This window comes from Aquila chrysaetos, chromosome 15, assembly GCF_900496995.4.
Source record: "Aquila chrysaetos chrysaetos chromosome 15, bAquChr1.4, whole genome shotgun sequence".
NCBI classification, from domain to species: domain Eukaryota; kingdom Metazoa; phylum Chordata; class Aves; order Accipitriformes; family Accipitridae; genus Aquila; species Aquila chrysaetos.
The window spans coordinates 17,162,690-17,182,064 of NC_044018.1; the positions used below are offsets into that span (position 1 = coordinate 17,162,690).

Sequence of the window (19,375 nt, forward strand, 5' to 3'; positions counted from 1 at the left end):
CATATGTTAAATTAAGAAATCTCAAGCTTAAAATCTGTGGGAAGCAAGGGTGTAGTCACATAATGAAAACATGTGCTGGATGAATCAGGATGATGTAGGTACTTGGTTCCCCTCTGCCATACATTTGCTAGTTGCTCTCTCAGCTATATCTTGGGAAGGTACCAGGGCCACTCCGTGAACAGCTCACTCAGGATAGTGCCTCTCTTCCTGGGACACTGCAAGAGCTACACAAATAAATAGAATGTGTGTTCGATTTTGTTATGTTTAAAATCTTGCTTTTGGGCAAAAAAGGATTCCTTATATGTATAAGTAATGGCAAGAATTTATTGTTAGTATAATGCAAATCTTGACAGTTTAATTCAGGAATCATCATTAGTCTAGATCTAATTATTACAGAAAAACAAAGAATAATAATGCAGGTAGGATATTTATATATATGGAAAAAGTTATACAGTAACAGCAATCTTCCTTCTACTTAGTGTCATATACGTATGTTTGCTAACACACATTTACACCTTTGTCTTTCTTACTTGGTCTGTAGGTCCAGATAACATCCAAATTTACTATATATGGTCCCATTTACATATATTAGATACCATTTCTTTGTTTTCTTTGTTACTCCCAAAACCAGCTTTGTCCAGCTTCAGGTTCTCTTAGCTGACTATTACGGAGCTGTTTATGGCGGTGGGGTCTCCAGTGCCAGCCTGTGCCCCATCTCTTACCCCTGCACGCCTCTACGCTGCATCTCCTGTCTCCACTTCTTGACGCCTCTGCCACCGTACCAGCCCTGTATTGCTCTACAGGACATCGTGGTGTCAGAGTTGTAAACATCTCTTTCTACCCAGAAGAACTGCTTGTTACTGTTGTCTATATAAAACTGCTGGTCTACCGCACAAAGATAAACTAAAAAGTAAAACACATTAGATACAGACACCTGGTCACTGACAGAAATTGCTGCCACGGCTAATCGAAGTAAAACAAAGCTGCAGGCAGGTCAAGAAAAGTTCAGGCAGAATCTGAGGCCTTGCAGACTCGGGACAAAGCTGATGGCTGGTTACTGGCCATGGCAATGCTGTGTTGCAGGGCTGCACGGTCACAAGTCTGCCTGACAGCACTCCAGCAGCTCCGCAAGCGCTGCCGTGGCTGGGGCTCCTTGAGCAGACACGGGTAACCCCGTCTTGGGTGTGGGCTCCTGCTCACGCTTCTGTCCGGATCACCCGAGAAGCAGCCCTCTGCGCTCCTATATTTGTTCTGTGGCGTAAGGGCAGCCTGACTTGGGGAGCTCAGATTTCACTCCTACACCTGCTTCAGCTGCTGTCCCCACTTTATCCTGCTTGTTTGCACTGAGGCTGCAGCAGAACCACAAGCTGTTGGAATTTAAGCCAGGCCATCCTTCACTTGCCATCCCCAAATCTCCAGCTCTTCTGCCTTTTGGACAAAATTTCCCATTCCACTGCTTTACTGAGGCAGTATTGTACAACTCTTGCGCTTGGTCTTCAGCCTCTCATTCCTGTGGGCTGCCCCAGACTGCCAGCCCGAGTCATACGTGTTCCTGACATACAGCTGATGGCTAGGAAGAGTGCAGTCAAATCCTGGTCAGATCCCGGCAGGGACACAACAGGTCTCATGACTTCAGCCGATATATTAAGCACATAGCAGCAATGCCATTTTCGGGGAGGTTGAACATAGCAATCTGAGGAGAGCAGCAGACATATGGCACTAACTTCCTGAAAGGCAACGGTCTGAACCGTGCCTGGACATGTCGTGGCTTCAAGTCTTTGCTTCGTAGAGCCTAGTAAAGTGCTTGTTGCCTTCAGCACAGAACTTTCTGCAATCCTATCTTTTTTCACAAGTCACTTTTTCAGAGGAGAAAAAAGGGAGGAGAGTAGAAGGGCATGCCTTGAAGTGTTACCGCAACACAAACGTGGCCAGGTGTCCCAACACACGATCTGGAGTAACTTCGGTTCCCGCAGATGCTAGAAGAATTCTTGGGGGGCCTGGTGCGCTGGGAGAAATCCTTCTGTGCTCTGAATGAGACCCTCGAACAGCAAGTGCTGATTTTGTTCCTGTTTGTTTGAGGAAAATTTCTGTACAACGGGGAGGAGATTTCTGGATAGACGGCTACAGGGAGTCTTGCTGTTAGAAAGGATCCTGTCCTCCTCACAGATTGGCTGGGTTTGATCTATGGAAGAAACCAAGTAATGGGTTTATGCCTGCTGCTTGCATGGATGACTGCCAACAGGAGGTGTTTTTGTATACATAAACTGAGCAATTGTATCACTTTGAATTGCCATAGTGTGGGGTTTTTTTTTAAAGTATGTAATAAAACACATCTCAACAATTGCCACACAAAGGTTAAAATATTTTTAAATATGCAATTATGTGTATAAATATTCAAATAGCAAAAAAAAAGGCTGTTTTTGTCATGGTTGCAGTGTTTGCAGACAAGTACACTCAGCTGACATGTAAAATAACTTTCAGAAGCCGCTGACAGCTTGTGCTGCATTACTTGGTTTGACTGCTGCCTCCACACAGGTGTGGTGTAGTGATCTGCAAAAGACACAATCTAACCCAGTATTTTTCCCCTAAAAGAAACTGCCTTGGATACTCGTTGGCCAGTTTCTTCACAGTGAGACATCACTGATGGATCTGCTGTTCCAGAACCCCTGAGAATGGCAGAGCAGTTTCTCCAACACTGTCTCAGTGACCCACCCTGAAGTCATGTAACAGCACCAACGCTGCAGAACTGTTAAGTCAACCTACTCCTTAAACTTCTTTCTCCTGGGTTAATTTATACTAAGGATATCTGTTTTCGTAGAGGGTTGTCCCCTAAGCGAAGAGGGTTTGTGGTATGTGGGAAATGCTGCAGCCTGTACTTCACTAATAATAATAAAAATCATCATCATCTGCATAAGCACAGTGCTTGTGAATTAGTCTAAGGAAAAATTTTAGCAAAGTTAAGTTGTCATTTAGCCTTTCAATTGTGAGGCTGCTTTAGTGGGTGACATTTGTTAATGTTAAAAGTCACCAGAGGTCTGTACTGCTGGTCTGTTTTAGGTGGAAGCCGTCCCAGGCAGTGCAGCAGCCAATGCTTTTTTGGCAAGGGTTCCTTTGAGCATTCACAGTTGTAGAGCTATATCATGGGAGATCCTGGTGATAAACTGCATAGCGCTTACTTCTCCCTCTGCTGAGGCAGATAAGCTGTCCTTGTGGGAAAGCTGGTTGGCAGGTATCATTCAAAAAGTAGTTACTTCCAATCAGCGCTCTTCCAGATCCAGATATAAAGTAATAATTGACAATATTTCAGGGAGAAAGCATTTTAGGCAATGGATTTGGTCAATTAATAGCACAATTGGTGTTCAAGCTCTTGTAGTTCAGAATATTTCTCATTTTACTTACACATTACGTGCTCATAAGGCTATTAAAAAACCTTGCATGGCCTGAAGAGAATGCTCAGGCCATGCTGGCCTTGGAGATTTCCTCTCTTCCCCATTCAGGGATCTCTAAGACATTTATATCACCGGTGGGTTGCCCAGGCTCTGAGAAAGTCAAACAGGCCCAAGGCTAATTTAGCCACATTAATGCTGAGAGGCAAATCACTTTCCATTGGAAGTCAGTAAGCTTGTAAAAGTGATTTAAACAAAGCAACAAATAAAAAACACCTCCTCACAATATGGTCTGTTGTCATCTTGATATGTTTTACCAGAAACCTCTGAGGACTGCTGAGCTCAAAGGTGAAATGACACAAAATTAAATCTGCAGTCTGCGATCCTGTAATGTAGAAGTAATTAATTCTCACATTGAAAATCCATGTCTTGCTATCTGAAAAAGAATACTGAAGGGACTGTTTTTTTCCCATTGCAGACACTGTAAAAGCACAGGAGCATGAGCACATGGTCACCACAGTGTGAGGCCAGGAGAAAATGCACCTCTAAACCCAGATTAAGAGGCAAAAAATCACAAAAGTTGTTGCAGGCATGTGGGAATTGCAAACCCTGGCAGGGTCCTTGAAAGAGAAATACTTTGGTGGAGGTAGACCAGTTACACTTTGAGCATTGGTTCAGTGACGAAGGTCCCTAAACACTCATGCAGGAACAAGAATATGTGCAAGTCCCAGCACTGGCACTTTTGCCAGGGCTCTGAGAAACAGCTCCTACAGACACAAGGACACATGATCCTCATCTCACAAGTTTCCCTCCAGGTTCAGAGGCAGGCATCCCAAACTCTTCCGAATCTTTGGTCTGTTGCTTCTCAGAGAATAAAAAAGGCAAAGACGAGCGTTTTGAGATGCTTGTGTGACCTCACATAGTGGTAAGCCAACCTCTTTAGTCCATGCCAAATAAAGAAGAGGTGTAGGGGAAAAGAAAACCCTCAAATGCAGAAGAAATCACAACTCATGCCCCAGTCCTAGCATTTCAGAAGTTGAATTTTGGCTTGTTTGCATACATTCCCACAGTTAACAAGTATATTTACTTTTTCTTAGCCATCTGATGGGACTCCTTAAATATCTTCTCATACACTTTGTGAATTTAGTACAGTTCTCTGTTTAAACATGTCCTATTATTCCCACAGTAATTAAATGCTTGCCTAATGAAGTCCAAAAATTAATCTGTGACAAAACACCCCAGGCAAAAGAACAGCCACAGACACTAGAAGCTTAAGTAAATATAGACCAGACATCCTGCAACAAATGAGGGTAACATGTTGCAAGGTATTTTGCAACTTAACACTGTACATGGTTGCAGGCAATATTCAAGTACCTGTAAAGAGCAGGGAAGTAAACATGTTCAACATTAATTTCACTAGCCTCTCTTGGCCTAGGTCAACATTGCTTACGTGATTGCTTTATGACTGTGGAACTCTGCCACCTTTGAGCAACTATGAACAAAATGTTCTGCACGTCCCATGTTGTGTGAGGTTGCTTTCAGGCCGTGTCAGAAGTGACAGGCTCAGTTCCTCCTAAACTGTGACAGAGCGCTATATGCGTGGCATTAGGTTTCGGCTGTCCAAGGGAGTGAGTGCTCACTTGTTTCAGAACATGTTGAAGTGGAGCCTTCATCCAAATGGGTGTTTATGAATGTTTCCCAACAGTCTCCTAATCCTGCAGGACAAAGGAATACTACTTTTTGAGGTTAACTTGGCTCTTTCAATTGGTGCAATCAAGTGGACATTTGTATCCTTTTAGAACATTCTAAAAACTGGCTAATATTTGAGGTGCGTTCCTGATAAAGTGGTTTATCTATTGAGTCTAATAGTTGACTTGCCAACACCATTCCAGGGTAGCCAATCTCTACCATTTCTTGATTGAGACACTAGAGATTTGAGGCAGGGTCCTCAGGCAGAAGTTCTGGGATCATTGATACTGTTCTGTCTGCTGGGAGAGGTATGAATAACGTAGGCAATGATAGTTACCCTGCTCTGAAAAGCCCACTAGGTAGCCATGTATTTGATCTTCCACATCTGTACTGCTTCCTTCCTTCCTGCTTTATCTCCCCCTCAGTGCTGTAAAGCCTGTATACAGTATGTTTCTGCATTGTTCCCCAAAAAGAAAACATGACTTGCAGACATAAAGAAGATCCATGCTTTTTTTTTTTTTTTTCTTTTTTTTTTTCCCCTCTCCACAGCAGCAAGCATGAAAGTCTGAGTCTAGATCAGTAAAATGCAGACTTTGGAGGATTAAAATAACATCTAGCTTTGGGCTAATAAAGAAACACAAATCACTTTCCCAAAGGGAAAAGGCTGCTCTGTTGGGTCCTGTAGGAAACCGGCAATGCTCCTCCCAGGATAATACAGCCAAAAGTTCCAAGCAGCACAGCATGCACGTGGGTATTATGACCTCACATAAGTTTCAGAAAGCAGCATGTGGTAAAAAAAAAAAAAAACACAAAGATCTTTGCCCTTCCCAACTTGCAGGACAAACCCAAGTATATACATGAGCAAGTGGGAGAATGTTGCAATCGTGCAGCATAGACCTTGTAATCCCTTCAACACAAGCAGATCTGTCAACAGGCTTTTTCTGTCAGGTATAAAACACATACATACGCTTCTATTCTATAGTGCTGCAAAATTTAATATATGAAATTTTTACAGGGTTTTTAGGATCTATGGGTGGAATTGTATAGACGAGATAAATAATTATGTCTTGCAAAGATTGAATGGCTGAGTATTTTCTATCTTACGTGATGCGGCTTTATCCCTGTTAACTTACACACCTATGTGAAGCCTCAATGATTTAACTGATTTTCATGGCATTTCTCTCTTTTTACTGGAAAATTTTAGAGCCAGAACCATGCCTTTTTGTTTATGTAGAACCATCATGCTGCAGACCCTGCTAGTCCTCTTCCCTAACACAGTATAAAGAAAGAGGTCATCAAGGAAGCAGATGGCTGAGAAATACAGGTCCAGCCTTTATCTTCTTTCCCAAACACGCAAGCACCCATCTGTTACTGAAGAGAAAAGGGAAACCCTTTGCAGTTGTTCTGGACAGACTAATTGCATGTTGGCCAAGAAGAGGCTATTGGAGCCTATTATGAAAGAAAAGGGAAGTTGCTGAATCTCTGCTAAGGCCCGCAGAGCTGACGATGCAGATGCAAGAGAAATGTCTGAATTGTTGAAGAATGGCTGTAGAATCTCTCATCCAAGGGAGAACCTGAAGCTTAAATGTGGTGTGTCTCCAGGTACGTGCCATGCCATGCCCCACAAGGAGATGGGAGGGGAAATAAAGGACACAAAAAAAAGAAAAAAGGGGAAGAGAACTTAATCAAAAGTAGGTGTAACCACAGCTAGCAATGAACTGCAGAAAAAGGAGTGATTTACCTGAGTACCACACCTAGCACTATCCAAAACACAGCATCAGCCCAGGCAATTCTGAAAGACAGAACGTGTACGTAAGCTACTAAACAAAGATTCAGTAAAAGGGTAGAGAGAAGCATCTTTATGCTATTTCCCCTTCATTTAGTGACACTGTTGCACATATACATAAAAGCTACAACTTGCAATTTCTTGGACTTGGCAGTTTAATCAAGTTCTTCAAACACACGTTAAAAAAACAAGTCTGTGCATGGTAGAATCATAGGGTTTCCCAGCAGGTTCTTTGAATTAACAGATTTCAACAGAAATTGAAGAGGATTTAAAATGACTTTTTCATTCAAAGGTCTCTCTACAATTGGAAATTCCCATCTGGAAGACGGCTATTAGCAACTTAGCATAGAGTGCCAAAATGAACTGTTGAAGTCTGTTCTGCAAGCATTTGTCCTTTTATAAGTATTTCACTCCTGATATGCACAAATCCTGTATTGTTAGAATCATAGAATGGTTTGGGTTGGAAGGGACCCTAAAGATCATCTAGTTCCACCCCCCTGGCATGGGCAGGGACTCCTTCCACTAGACCAGGTTGCTCAAAGCCCCATCCAACCTGGCCTTGAACACTTCCAGGGATGGGGCATCCAGAACCTCTCTGGGCAACCTGTTGCAGTGCCTCACCATCCTCACAGTAAAGAATTTCTTCCTAATACCTAATCTAAATCTACCCTCTTTCAGTTTAAAACTCTTACTCCCTGTCCTATCACTACAGTCCCTGTTAAAGAGTCCCTCCTCATCTTTCCTGTAGGCCCCCTTTAAGTACTGGAATGCCACTATAAGGTCTCCCCGGAGCCTTCTTCTCCTGCCCAACAATGTACCTTGAGGCTTTACCTGGCTTCTTATGCTCTTGTGCTCCATTTATAAATGATGGAATTTATCTCAAACCTTTATGGCTACGCTAATTTGATAGAATCACAGAATAGTAATAGTTGAGGCACTATCAGCTCCCCTACTGAGGGACCTCATCAGACTATCTATCTAGTTCAGGCCCCACCCTGCTCAAAGATAGGTCAGCTACAGCCAGTTGCTCAGGTCCTTACCTAGCTGGGTTTCAAGGATCTCCGAGGCTGAAGACTCCTCAACCCTTCTGGGAAACCTATTTCAGTTTTTGACCACCCTCACTGTAAAGAAGTTATTTCTTATATTTAAGTGGAATTTCCTGTCTGTCAATTTGTGCCCATTGCCACTTGTCCTTTCTGGGCAACAGTGAAAAGATGCTGGTTCTATTGTCTTTTACTACCTCCCTTTTGGTATTTACACACATTGATAAGATCTTGGGAGCCTTCTTTCCTCCAGGCAGAAGAATTCCAGCTCTCTCAGCCTCTCCTTGTATGACACATGCTCCATTCTCTTAATTGTGTTTGTGACCCTTCACTGAACTTTCTCCACTACGTGCATGTATCTCTTGTGCTGGGGAGCCCAGAACTGGACACAGCACTCAAGGTGCGGTCTCACCACTGCCTCACTAGAGAGGAAGAATCACTTTCCTCGACCTGCTGGCAATGCCCGGGATATAGTTGGCCTTCTTTTCTTTAAGCACGCATTGCTGGCTCATGGTCAACTTTTTGCCCACCAGGAGCCCTGGGTCCTTTTCTGCAAAGCTACTTTCCAGGCTTCAATGTGTACTAGGGCACAGGGTCAATCCTCACCTGCTGCAGGACTTGGCATTTCCCTTTGCTGAACTTTATGAGGTTCATGAACAGGAGTTGGCCCATTTCTCCAGCATGTCGAGGTCCCTCTGAATGGCAGCGTATCCATGTGGTCTATCGACCACTCCTCTCAATTTTGTATTTTCTGCAAACTTGCTGAGGGTGCACTCTGTCCCCATCATCCAGGCCCTTAATGAAGAGGTTAAACAGTACCAGCCCCAGTATCAACCCCCGTGGTACTGCACTTAGGACTGGCCACCAGCCGGATGCTGTACCCAGCCCAACCCTTTAAGCCCAACAGTTCAGCCACTTTTCAGTCCACCTCACTGTTCATTTATCTGCTCTGTACTTCATTGGTTTGTCTATGCTGATGTTACAGGAGACGATGTTGAAAGCCTTGCTAAAGTCAAGATAAACAACATGCACCGCTCTCCCTCATCCGCAAAGCCAGTTGTTTCATCACAGAAGGCTACCACATTGGTCAGGCATGATTTCCCCTGCTTACATCCATGCTGACAAGTCCTAATCATCTTGTCCATGATATATTTGAAAATAGCTTCCATGAGGATTTGCTCTATTACCCTCCCAGGGATTGAGGTGAGGCTGACAGCCTTGTAGTTCCCTGCATTCTCCTTCTTGCCCTTCTGGAAGACAGGTGGGACATTTGCTTTCTTACACTCCCCAGGAACCTCCTCCAACTGCCATGACCTTCCAGATATAATTGAGAGCAGCCCTGCATGCAGGAATCCCACCAAATCCTATGGATTTGTGTATGCCCTATTTGTTTAAATGTTTCCTAACTTGATCCTCCTCTACTGAGGTCAAGTCTTCAGAGATCCAGACTTTTCCACTGATCTCCACAGCCTAGGATCCCTGAAAGTAAATCTTACGAGTTAAAACCAAGGCAAATAATTTAGTTCTGCAGTATAAATAATTCAGTTTTATTTAGCCGTACTATTTCTTTTATCTATATTAGAAGTAGCAAATGAATACAGGCAGTGACTGAGGGTTGCCTCTTGAGCAACCTGCACCTGAACAGTATCCATCTAAAACTACTCTTCTTGGTGGTGAACCACATATGGATATTAAAAGATTAAAAACCATTAGAAGTAGCCGAGGGCATTTTCCTGCAGAATCATATTGCGATATTGGCAACATAAATCTAGCCCAGGGAAAGAAAGAAAAATGACCAATATCTCTCACAAAACTGGAACAATATTTTAACAATCATAAAAAACCCAGATTCCTCCTTGTGAAAAGCATATGAGGAAAGCATTTTTTTTCAAACAAAACCCGTAACTTTTATACCTAAATACTGGAGATAATGCAAGAATGAAAGCAATCATCTTCATGCCTTCGAGAACTGAATTTTGAAGTTTCTGATCAAATTCCTGTTATTGTATTGTTAAGGAAGTGGCCTTGTTCACTGAACTGAAGTGATACTGGAAGAGCTTCCTGTTTAAAACAGCAGGGAGTGCAGCCCCGAGAACATCAATCACACGGTTCATAATATTAACTCGACTGGAGCATTGCAGGAACAGGGCTCCGTTCAGCTTCAGGGGTCCCCTGCAATGTTATATACTGCAGGATCCTGAAGTTAGTATTTCTTCACTGCGACACAATAACTCTCTAATAGAAATGGATATAGTTAGGAAGAGATGGAACAACTTTACAGCGCTAGGGAATCAGGTCAGTGGTGTAGCATCATCTCTCTCTCTAGCATCTTTCAAAAGGTGCAAAAAATCTGTGAAGCCAATTACATAATAACCCACACATAAGTTTCTTCCACAGAACAGGTAAGAATTGCTTAGCTTCATAACTAAAAGTCCAAGGCTTAAAGATTTACATCCCTTGTAATTTTAAACTATGTCTACAGTTGTTGGCATTTTTTAAAATACCTTTAAAATGGCTTTTATTTTCTAGTAGTTATTTCCACAGAATAACTACATACTTTTAAATTTGTTTTCTGTTCTACATTCTTTCACAGAATTTCACTTCAGTGTGGTACTTCTAAAAGAAAAACAGGAACAGTTAAGCTCTTCATTGTTCTCTCAATTTTGTAATAATTGTACTTCACATTTAAGCAAGACAAGGAGATATAGCCAGTGCTCCTATGAAATTTTCAGTACTCACAATTCCTTATAAAAAGTAAATGTAATCACAATCTGTCAATAAAAATGTCAAAACTAGGAGCAGGATGAAACAAAACAAGCAGCAACGACAGACATATTTGCTCTCTACAACTAAGATATGTGGACAAAACATTATGAAGTGGACTATTCTGACCTCCATAACAGAGTAGAGCAAGTTGATGTTATGAACAGTTTCTGTGATACGCAGACATATACTCTAATCTTCACAGAAGTGATGAAGGTGCTACCAACTTAAAGCAAGAGATGGAATACTGCCTATTCATTCAGGCTCTTTAACCTTTCACAGCCCTAAATATCCCCTCCAATTAAAGTACAGTTTAGAAACATGTTCAATTTACTATCATCATAAATATCAATTTCAAAAATCATGGAGGACATAATAGCCAAACTCTGCTCTTACATACAGTTTAGGGGGTCAAAAGAACAAAGCACTGTATGAAATACAGCAGGATAAATGTATCTAATGTGATAATCATTTAGCTGAACTGACAAGGAAAAAATTTGTATTTATATATATTGATTAGTATACTCAATTTACTAAAATGCTTCTTCAGTTTCCTAGATAGGTTCTCTGAAAAAGAAATCTCTATCCTAGAGCGTTTCAGGTTCACATAGTGCAATTTTAGAGAGACTGCTGCTTGACTGTATGGCTAAACAAACTCATGGCTTTACTTATGCAAATAACACCACTTATATAAACAGAACATACATCTGAGCTTGTGTATGACTTGAAGTAACTCTCAGAAACATGAATACTAATATGCATCTTTGGCTGCTGTTCCCAGAATGTTACTCATTAAAACTTTGGGCGTCTTGTGGCGTGGACTACGTTATGACTATTAGCTCACAAATTTGCGTTTGAACAATGCTCACATACTTGCAGAGGGACACTTAGCAGATGGGACATCAAGCTAAGATGCAACTAACAAAATTAAATCTCAAAAATATGTGGCTGACCAGTGTGAGGCTCTAGGTTCATATCCTCTCAGATCTCTAGATCGCCGAGTTGAGCAAAGAAAGCTTCCCCTATCCTGCTGCTCTGAAAAGCGAAGGCTTACCCACTACAACAGACAGCAACAGTTTCTTGCTTGTCGTACAAAGCAGGAGAAAGGCATTGGGGAAGCAGGTGGGTCCTGGAACAACTGCAGAAACATTCAGGCTCTGACCCAGTGACGAGTTCAATTGCACTGGGCTATTCCAGGCTGTGGCTGACAGGTCTGACATCCCGAGTATCTACTTTCCATTCATTACCCGACACTCACACCGACTTCGATGCACACCACCAGTTTTGGCCGCTAAGCAGTCCAGCATGACTTACTGGCTGATAAAGAGGAGGTAGCTCAAGCTGTGCTGACTGATGCTGCTGGACTTGGAAGCAGCAAGGGAGGAATTTTAAGAGCAGCAGCCTCAAAGTTGTGTGTGGAGAAGGAGATAGTGGGAATGATGAGAGGGGTGGGAATAAAGTGTTGTACAACCAACCCTATCTTTCTAGTGTTGATATGTGCAATTTTTATAAAGAATTTAAAATAAATGGCAGACAATAAAGCTAATAAGATGCATGGATACTGAAGACGTCTTATGACAAAAATTTACAAAATGTTCCAAAAATAGGAGGGTAATTTAATCTCAAATGAACGCACAAGGACTAACCCCAGAAAACCCCTCAAGGAAAAATTCCTACTTCTTACTGAACTGAAATACAATCAGGATTGAACATGGTAATTCACAGGAACAGGGAGAACCATCCCGAACCAAGTAGCAATGACCATATGGACTGAGAAAGCTATTTAGGGCGAGCCAGTCCTGAGGGACAGAAGAAGAAAATTCCATAGTCCTCCCTTTCTCTCCCTTAAGTTAACTGTGAACATGAAGCAATGGAAAGGAAAACTTATTTGGTAAGCTTAATTTTAAATTGCATTTTTGTTATTTACTTTGCACCCACTCCTACACTTCAATCTTTGCTCTTAGAATAACCTCACTTTACTCTGGAAGCTTATCTTGGCATTAAAAGCAACCCTTAAGCAACTCTGCGATGAATAAGGTATGTTACTATTTCAGAAACAGTTAATCCAAATAAAGAAGAGTCTTAGTCCTATCTTGTTGCACTCACCTAGGGCAAGTGGGAGGAACCTTGGGAAACTGAGCTCTCTAAGCAGCAAGGATCAGTTTGAGAACCTCTAACATCAGATATTGAGACAAGTCAGGTCTCCCCTTTCAGCCAAGGAGACACAATACAAAGCCCAGAAACCTGAGAAACTTGTTAAAAGTAGATATTTCCATGCCCTGCTGTTACAGTACGACAGGAAATTAAACTAAATGATGTATTTACTGTACATTCATATGCATTTAATATGAATTTGCTTTCTAAAATTTTTTTTATAGTTAAATCAATAAAAAAGGTAGACTTGTCAGTTCTTCACTTCTGTTTTATAGTAGCAGGTTCCTGACAAGGTTATCACCAGCCTCTCCCATCCACCATATTTCCCATAGTCTGGTAAATATCTAATTAAGCTCAAAACAACTGTTCTTAAACTCATAACTTAGCTTTGAAGTTCATTGCTTTTATTTCAGTCCTGAAAAAAGGGTTTCTATTCCCCAAACTTTTCAATCATCAGTGACAACAATACCCCAATTGTATGTGGCACTAGTTATCACACTTTGAAATGCTGTACACTGCCAGTTTGTACTGTTTCTCCATAAAGAACTTTACAGTAGAATTTGCTTTGAAAAGGCAACTCACTCATTTATCAGAGTAACTTCTTGCTGAAGTCAGTTGTTTGTCCTTGTCATGAAAGCATGAAGTTCCTTTAGCAAGGAAATTATCATTTCTAAGATCTGTACCTGAGAGTTGATATTTACAGCTGAACAGTGAAGTGAGCTTTCACTCATCCTTCTTTAGAAGCTCTGCCTGATTTTGTTAACAGACTTCATGTTACAATTGAAAACCAAAATGGTCCGAGCTGAACATGAGTCTATGTTTTTGAGAGACACAAATGCATTTCCCCATCACGGAATTTACAAAACTTAAGCACTTAGAGGAAAGAAAGTTGGACCAAATCAGTTTTACAATAGAAACCGATTGCTGCCTTCTCTGCAAACAGAGAAGCTTGCTCGCTCTCAAAGCAGTTCTAAGACTAGAACAAAAGAACAAGTCAAAAATCTAAAGCCACAGTGTTCGGCTAAAAGAGCCAAAGGGAGATTTTAGCTATCTTGTAGCTAAACTGTAGAAAGGTATTTATATTTTTCCTAATAAGTAGAGTGCCAAACAAATGTTACTTGAGCTGGCAATCAACAGTATCATCATGAAGAATTCCTACTAATATTAACAAGAATCACACTGGGCACTAAATTACTAATATAGCAGAACTGGCTAATTAAAGATTATATTAGTTCAGAAAACAGGTGATCCATGTGAGGCTTATTGTGCTGTACAGAATATTTGAAGGGATGGCAAACGACTGCTTTGGAGGAAGGGTGAGACAAAGATACAAATAAATGCCAAAATTTCAATAGTAGATTTTTTATGAACAGTAATTCAGTTTGACTGGCATCAGCTTTTGCAGAAATATTCTTCTCTTCAGAATGAAGTTTCAAATATTTTAGGCTACGCAAAGCCAGACAGGTAAGGCTAAAATAAGACTTTACTGTGGCAAAGCAGTCGCCTCTCTATAGCTAATACTGAAACCCATTTTCCTTTTCATCTGTTTTGCTAAAAGGAGTTTCAGTAATTGTTCCTATTTTCTGTTAATGTGTTCCCAGAAGGACCTTATCAAACAAACAGAGGAACAAGAACTGTACACAATGGTGCATCTAGTAACTTTGTCCCATTGTCCCTTCCTGTCCTCTGCCACAGCTCTTCTCTTTTTGTTCTTTATGGTATATTGTCATATGGGAAGACTGGTATTGTAAACACCTGAATATCTTAAATTGTCATTCAAATAAAGTTGACAGGAAACCTCTAGTGTTTGTTACACCATTCTGACAGATGAAGTAATCTCTGCAGGGCTGAGAGATGCCTTTGTGATTATTTTTGTGCCTAAGAACTATGAGCACTTATGGGACCATAAAAGCTTAATCACAGACTGTCAGAAGAAGTTCATGCTATGCCAGGCCACTCTCCAGGGATTATTTAAATCAACGTGTCCTCCTGCATTTTGACTGACAGGCTTTGGTGGAAAGAATTTCCTTGTGGAAGTACCACTTCTTGTTCACTTACAAGCAAATATTTAAAACAGTAGGAAAGTAAGTAATGTTTAATGAAAACTGGCCCACTTACATGAAATTTTACAGATTCACTACTCTGGGTACATTAGCTTCTTTGTATCACTCACCAGCCTTCTTTTTCACAGCATGATTTAACTTTCAGGACTAATTGCACTGTTACTGTGTCAATGGGATGCGGAATGCTACCTGTTGCCAGCCGATGCTTCATCTTCCCCCACACAACACAGTATTCTCACAGAGGCAGGAAGTTCTCTGAAAACATATGTAATGAAATCTTCTTTCAAAAAAAAGGAAAAGCAGAAGACCTAGTTTTACTGCAGTGCCTGTGGAAGCCCTTACCAAACATTTTACAGCAGACATCAAAGACAAGCTACTTTTTCTCTTGCAGAAATTGCTTATTTTCCTGTTACTTTCTTCTTGACCAACTTTTGTATGCTTCAGTTTTAATTGCAAACATAGATTTTAAGCTCTGTGGGGCAGGATCTCTTTTGTTCTTTCATCTAACCAACCTCCCCTGTCACTACGAAAGGACTATTATTTTGTGACTATTTTCAAGATGTATTTCCTTGATGTTATCTTCCCCAGCACACACCTTCCTAAATAAGAGCACAAGAACATCTTCCCAAAACACCGCATTTCTCCAGTGGAAACCTGTGAAAGATGTAATTATGAACCTTAATGCCATAGATGTAAACTATAATGGTACTGTGATTTACAGTATAGATAAATGTTCTCTTTTAAGTGTGAACTCCTAAGATACTAGGAGTCATGCAGGGAAGCATATTTTTGTATTTTCTGAGCATTGCAAGAACACATACATTGAAAAAAGAATAAAAATTACTAGAAAATTAAGGGCTGTGTTTTAAAACCAACTGACATTTACGCTGTGTTATCATGAGCTTGTTCTCAAGCATTTTGTTAATTGAAAGTAAGGAGTTCATTCAGTAGGTCAATTATTTGCTGCGAATGTTTCATGAAAGTCTCAGTAACACCACCTCCATGGATTTATATAGATGCACCAGAAAAATTTCTTGTGACTAGACTATGATTCAGAATTAGTTATCAGCCTTTTCTAAAGCAGCTCTTTTGTGGCTTCATTCGAGAATGTTTAGGTTAAGATTTCCCAAGACTTGTGCGTAGGTATATGTCTCCCTACTAAAAGAAAATCAGATAAAATGAGCTTAGTCTTTATATACATATATACATATGTATAGTGTAATGCAGACTGTACTGAGCCTAGTGGCACTGCACTCCTATGAAGTTACTCACATCTATATATAATTTGCAGGTTTAGATTTAAGGGAATGACTCAGAATTGATTGGGAAAAGGGTTTTGAGGTTTTTTTTTCCCCTTTCTGAAAGCAGCTCTCTTTGCTTTACTACAAAAACATGCTATTGCTTCTGAAGTTGCAGATGCTACCACAATTGTAATTGCCTGTCACACAGTGAGGAAATCTAATTAAAACCACTTATTTGTACCTATTAACCAGTCTCTTTAAATGCAGACAAAAGACCTTACCACAAGCTAAAACATAAGTACAGAGTGTGGTCTGCAATTCAGTAAGAGAAACAACGGATGTTTTTAGATAATTACACTTACCTCCGTTTTCCTGCTACTACCAATTAGCATTAACTGTGAACTTAAATGGCTATATAAATCACTATACCTAGCCACTACTCCAGACATGGTTCAGACTGTTAGCATGATATTGGACAAGGCATTTCATCTTTCATGTACTTAAAATGGTGAAATTTTTGTGTTGAGGGTAAACTACCGATCGTAGCATGGTTTAGAGGTATAATATACAATAATTATAAAAAAATGTTTAATAAAGTGCAAGGAATAACCTGCAGTCTTCTCTCAAGACACCTGGGATTCTCGAGCAGTTTTATAGATAAGAGCAGTATATTCCTTTGGAGCCTCCTTCACCACATCATTTAGAACAACTAAGGTTACAGTTCAGTTATTTCATCAGAAAAAACTCTACAGAAAGCTCCAATGTAAAAGAGGCAGGCAGGGCACTAAACCAGAATGGTTTACTAAGTAGCCTACTGCACAAGCTCATTTGGTAGAGTTTGCTGCACTTCCTAACATGAAGCCTTCACTCAAGATGTCACTCTGTTTCAGACTGGATAGTGTTGACTGGACAGGTAGAAGAGTTGTGCTGTGTACCAACTTACTACTATTGGCATCACCACATCACTTCTTGCTGTCTTTAAGGAACCTGCACTGCTAGGCTGAACCTACTGAAAAAGTACTCATGCTTGTTCCATTTCAGGTTTCTCTACGTAACAAACAGGCCGTTAATAAACTAAAACCTGTGGCTTACAGCCATGATAGACAGGCTTCCTTAAGTCAACAGGTGGCTGCAGGAACAGGGTTTTTTTTACTCATTTTTCACGACTTCTTCAGGGTGCCAGGCCGCCCTCACGCCCTGCGCGTATCCATCACTCATCCACCATTGCGTAGGCAGCTACTGAGCGCCGAGCTCCCTCCCTGTCCCGGCAAAGGGGAGATGGTTAGGAGCAGAACGGGGGGCTGATCTCTTCATTACCTCAACACAATGCCTGCGCCCAGATGGTTTTGGGCTACCCTCAGTTTTGGGCTACCTCCACAGCTGCCACCTGGCCCTGACCCGGCCAGTGCTGCCAACACCCCGCTTCCTTGGGGTGGGCTGGGGGCTCCCCTGTCAGGCTGTCCCTGCTTCTCCGCCCCCGTCCCCGGTCAGGAAGGTGCCATTTCCCCTCAGGTGCCCCCGTCCGTCCCCCCATCCCCGCGCCCTCGGCGAGGTCGCGCACACCGGCACAGGTCGGAGCTCCGCACGCCGCGGAGAGGCGAGGCGAGGCGACGCCGGGCCCCTGCCCCGCGCAGCCCCGCCTGGCGCCGGGCGAGGCCGCGCCGGGCCCTTGCGCGGTACCTGCGCGCTGCGCGCAGCTTCTGCCCGCCTTCAGCGCGGAGCGGCCGCCGCCGGGCCGCTACCATCCCTGCCGGGCCGCCCCCCTGCCCTGCCCCATGATTTGCCTCACCGGCTCCTGCCCGCCCGCCCGCCCGGGCACCATTTTCCCCCTCCCGCCCCCCGAGCCGGGCCGCGGCCGCCGGAGGGGAGCCGCCTCGTCCCGCCCACCCCGGCGAGGGGCGGGGATTGGGCGAGCCCGCCTGTCACTCCGCGGCGGCGCCGCGCGCGGGTTGGCCGCTGGCGCTGTCCGTCAGCGGCGGGGCCGCGCCGGCCCCTTGTTGTCACGGCGCCGTGCGGGGCTGGGGCTCTTCGCGCCGCCGCCGTTGTTGCCGCCGCCGCGGGAGCCCGGGAGGGGAGCGGTTCCCCGGCCTCGTCGCCCGCTCTCCCGGCGCGGGAGGAGGAGCCCTCGCCATGGCCACCAGCACCACGGGCTCCACGCTGCTGCAGCCCCTCAGCAACGCCGTGCGGCTGCCCGTCGACCAGGTGAGGATGGGGAGGCGCCTGCCCCGCCGCTGCCTCCCGGGGGCTCGCCGGGGAGGGGCGGTGCCGGGCGAGAGCCCCCGCTCCGCTCCGCGCTGTCCCGCCTCGCCCCATCCCCTCCCCCCCCCCCCCCCCCCCCCCAGCGGCCCCTCCGTCCTCTCCGCCTCCGCCGGGCGGGGGGCCGGGGGGAGGGTGGGCAGCTCCCGGCGGCGGCGGGGCGGCGGCGGTTCTCCTCACGCACCCGCGGCTGAGGGGAGAGGGGGGCGCGGCCGCGGCCCGCGGGGGGGGCGCCGGGGCGGGGAGCTGCGGCCGCGCTCCGCGTGCAGGTGCGCTCGCGCCGCCGCCCGCCCCGCCCCGCGCCGCGCCTCGCCTCGCCCGCCGCCGCCCGGTCCAGCGGAGCGGCCGCATCCCGGGCCGGGCCCGGCCCGCCTCGCCTCGTCCCGCCGGTACGCCTCTTCGGGGCGTGCCGGGGTCAGGCCGCGGGGGCTGCCATCGCGGCCGGGCTGGCCAACTTGTTGGCATCCCCTCCTTTGGCCAGATGTGGCTCCGCGGCTGGGAACGGGGCCGGTATCAGCTCAGCAACGCAAAGGTTGGGTAGTAATTGCAAATGCAGAGCGGCGTGCTGCGCCGAGGCGCGCCTGCCAGGGGTTTTTAAATGCAGCGTTAAATAATAACGTGTGCTGCGCACAATGCTGTTGGGTATTCGCACGTACTTTGTAGGCAGAGCGTTTCTGTGGTGTCTTTTGTCCGAGTGATCTAAAAATTCCTGAAGGTTGTTAATCCTGTCACCTGCACAGAACCTCGGAAGATTACAAAATAAGATTGGGAAACTGAGGTTTGCAGAGTTTAATGACTGAAGGTGTACAAGAATGTTTGATCATGGGGGAGGTGGTCTAGACCTCCTAAATCTACAGAATATCTATGTGTTTATGAATACATACATAAAGTAACCGCAAGTAACTCCTCCTAGAAATTTTGTGGCACCAGGAAATTTCATGTGAGGAATTCCTATTTAAAAAAAAAAACCAAAACCAAAAAAACCACCACCAAA

At 43.9% G+C, this 19,375-nt stretch overlaps 1 protein-coding gene across 1 annotated transcript in view; it reads left to right on the forward strand.

Annotated features, from left to right (window-relative positions):
• The first annotated feature begins 18,105 nt into the window (after positions 1-18,105).
• MBOAT2 (membrane bound O-acyltransferase domain containing 2) overlaps positions 18,106-19,375 on the forward strand; it is a 101,127-nt gene continuing 99,857 nt past the window's right edge. Inside the window, exon 1 of the mRNA XM_030037713.1 lies at positions 18,106-18,327. Within this exon, the coding sequence (XP_029893573.1) occupies positions 18,256-18,327 (72 nt within the window). The 5' untranslated portion in view covers positions 18,106-18,255. The remainder of the gene's footprint in view (positions 18,328-19,375) is intronic.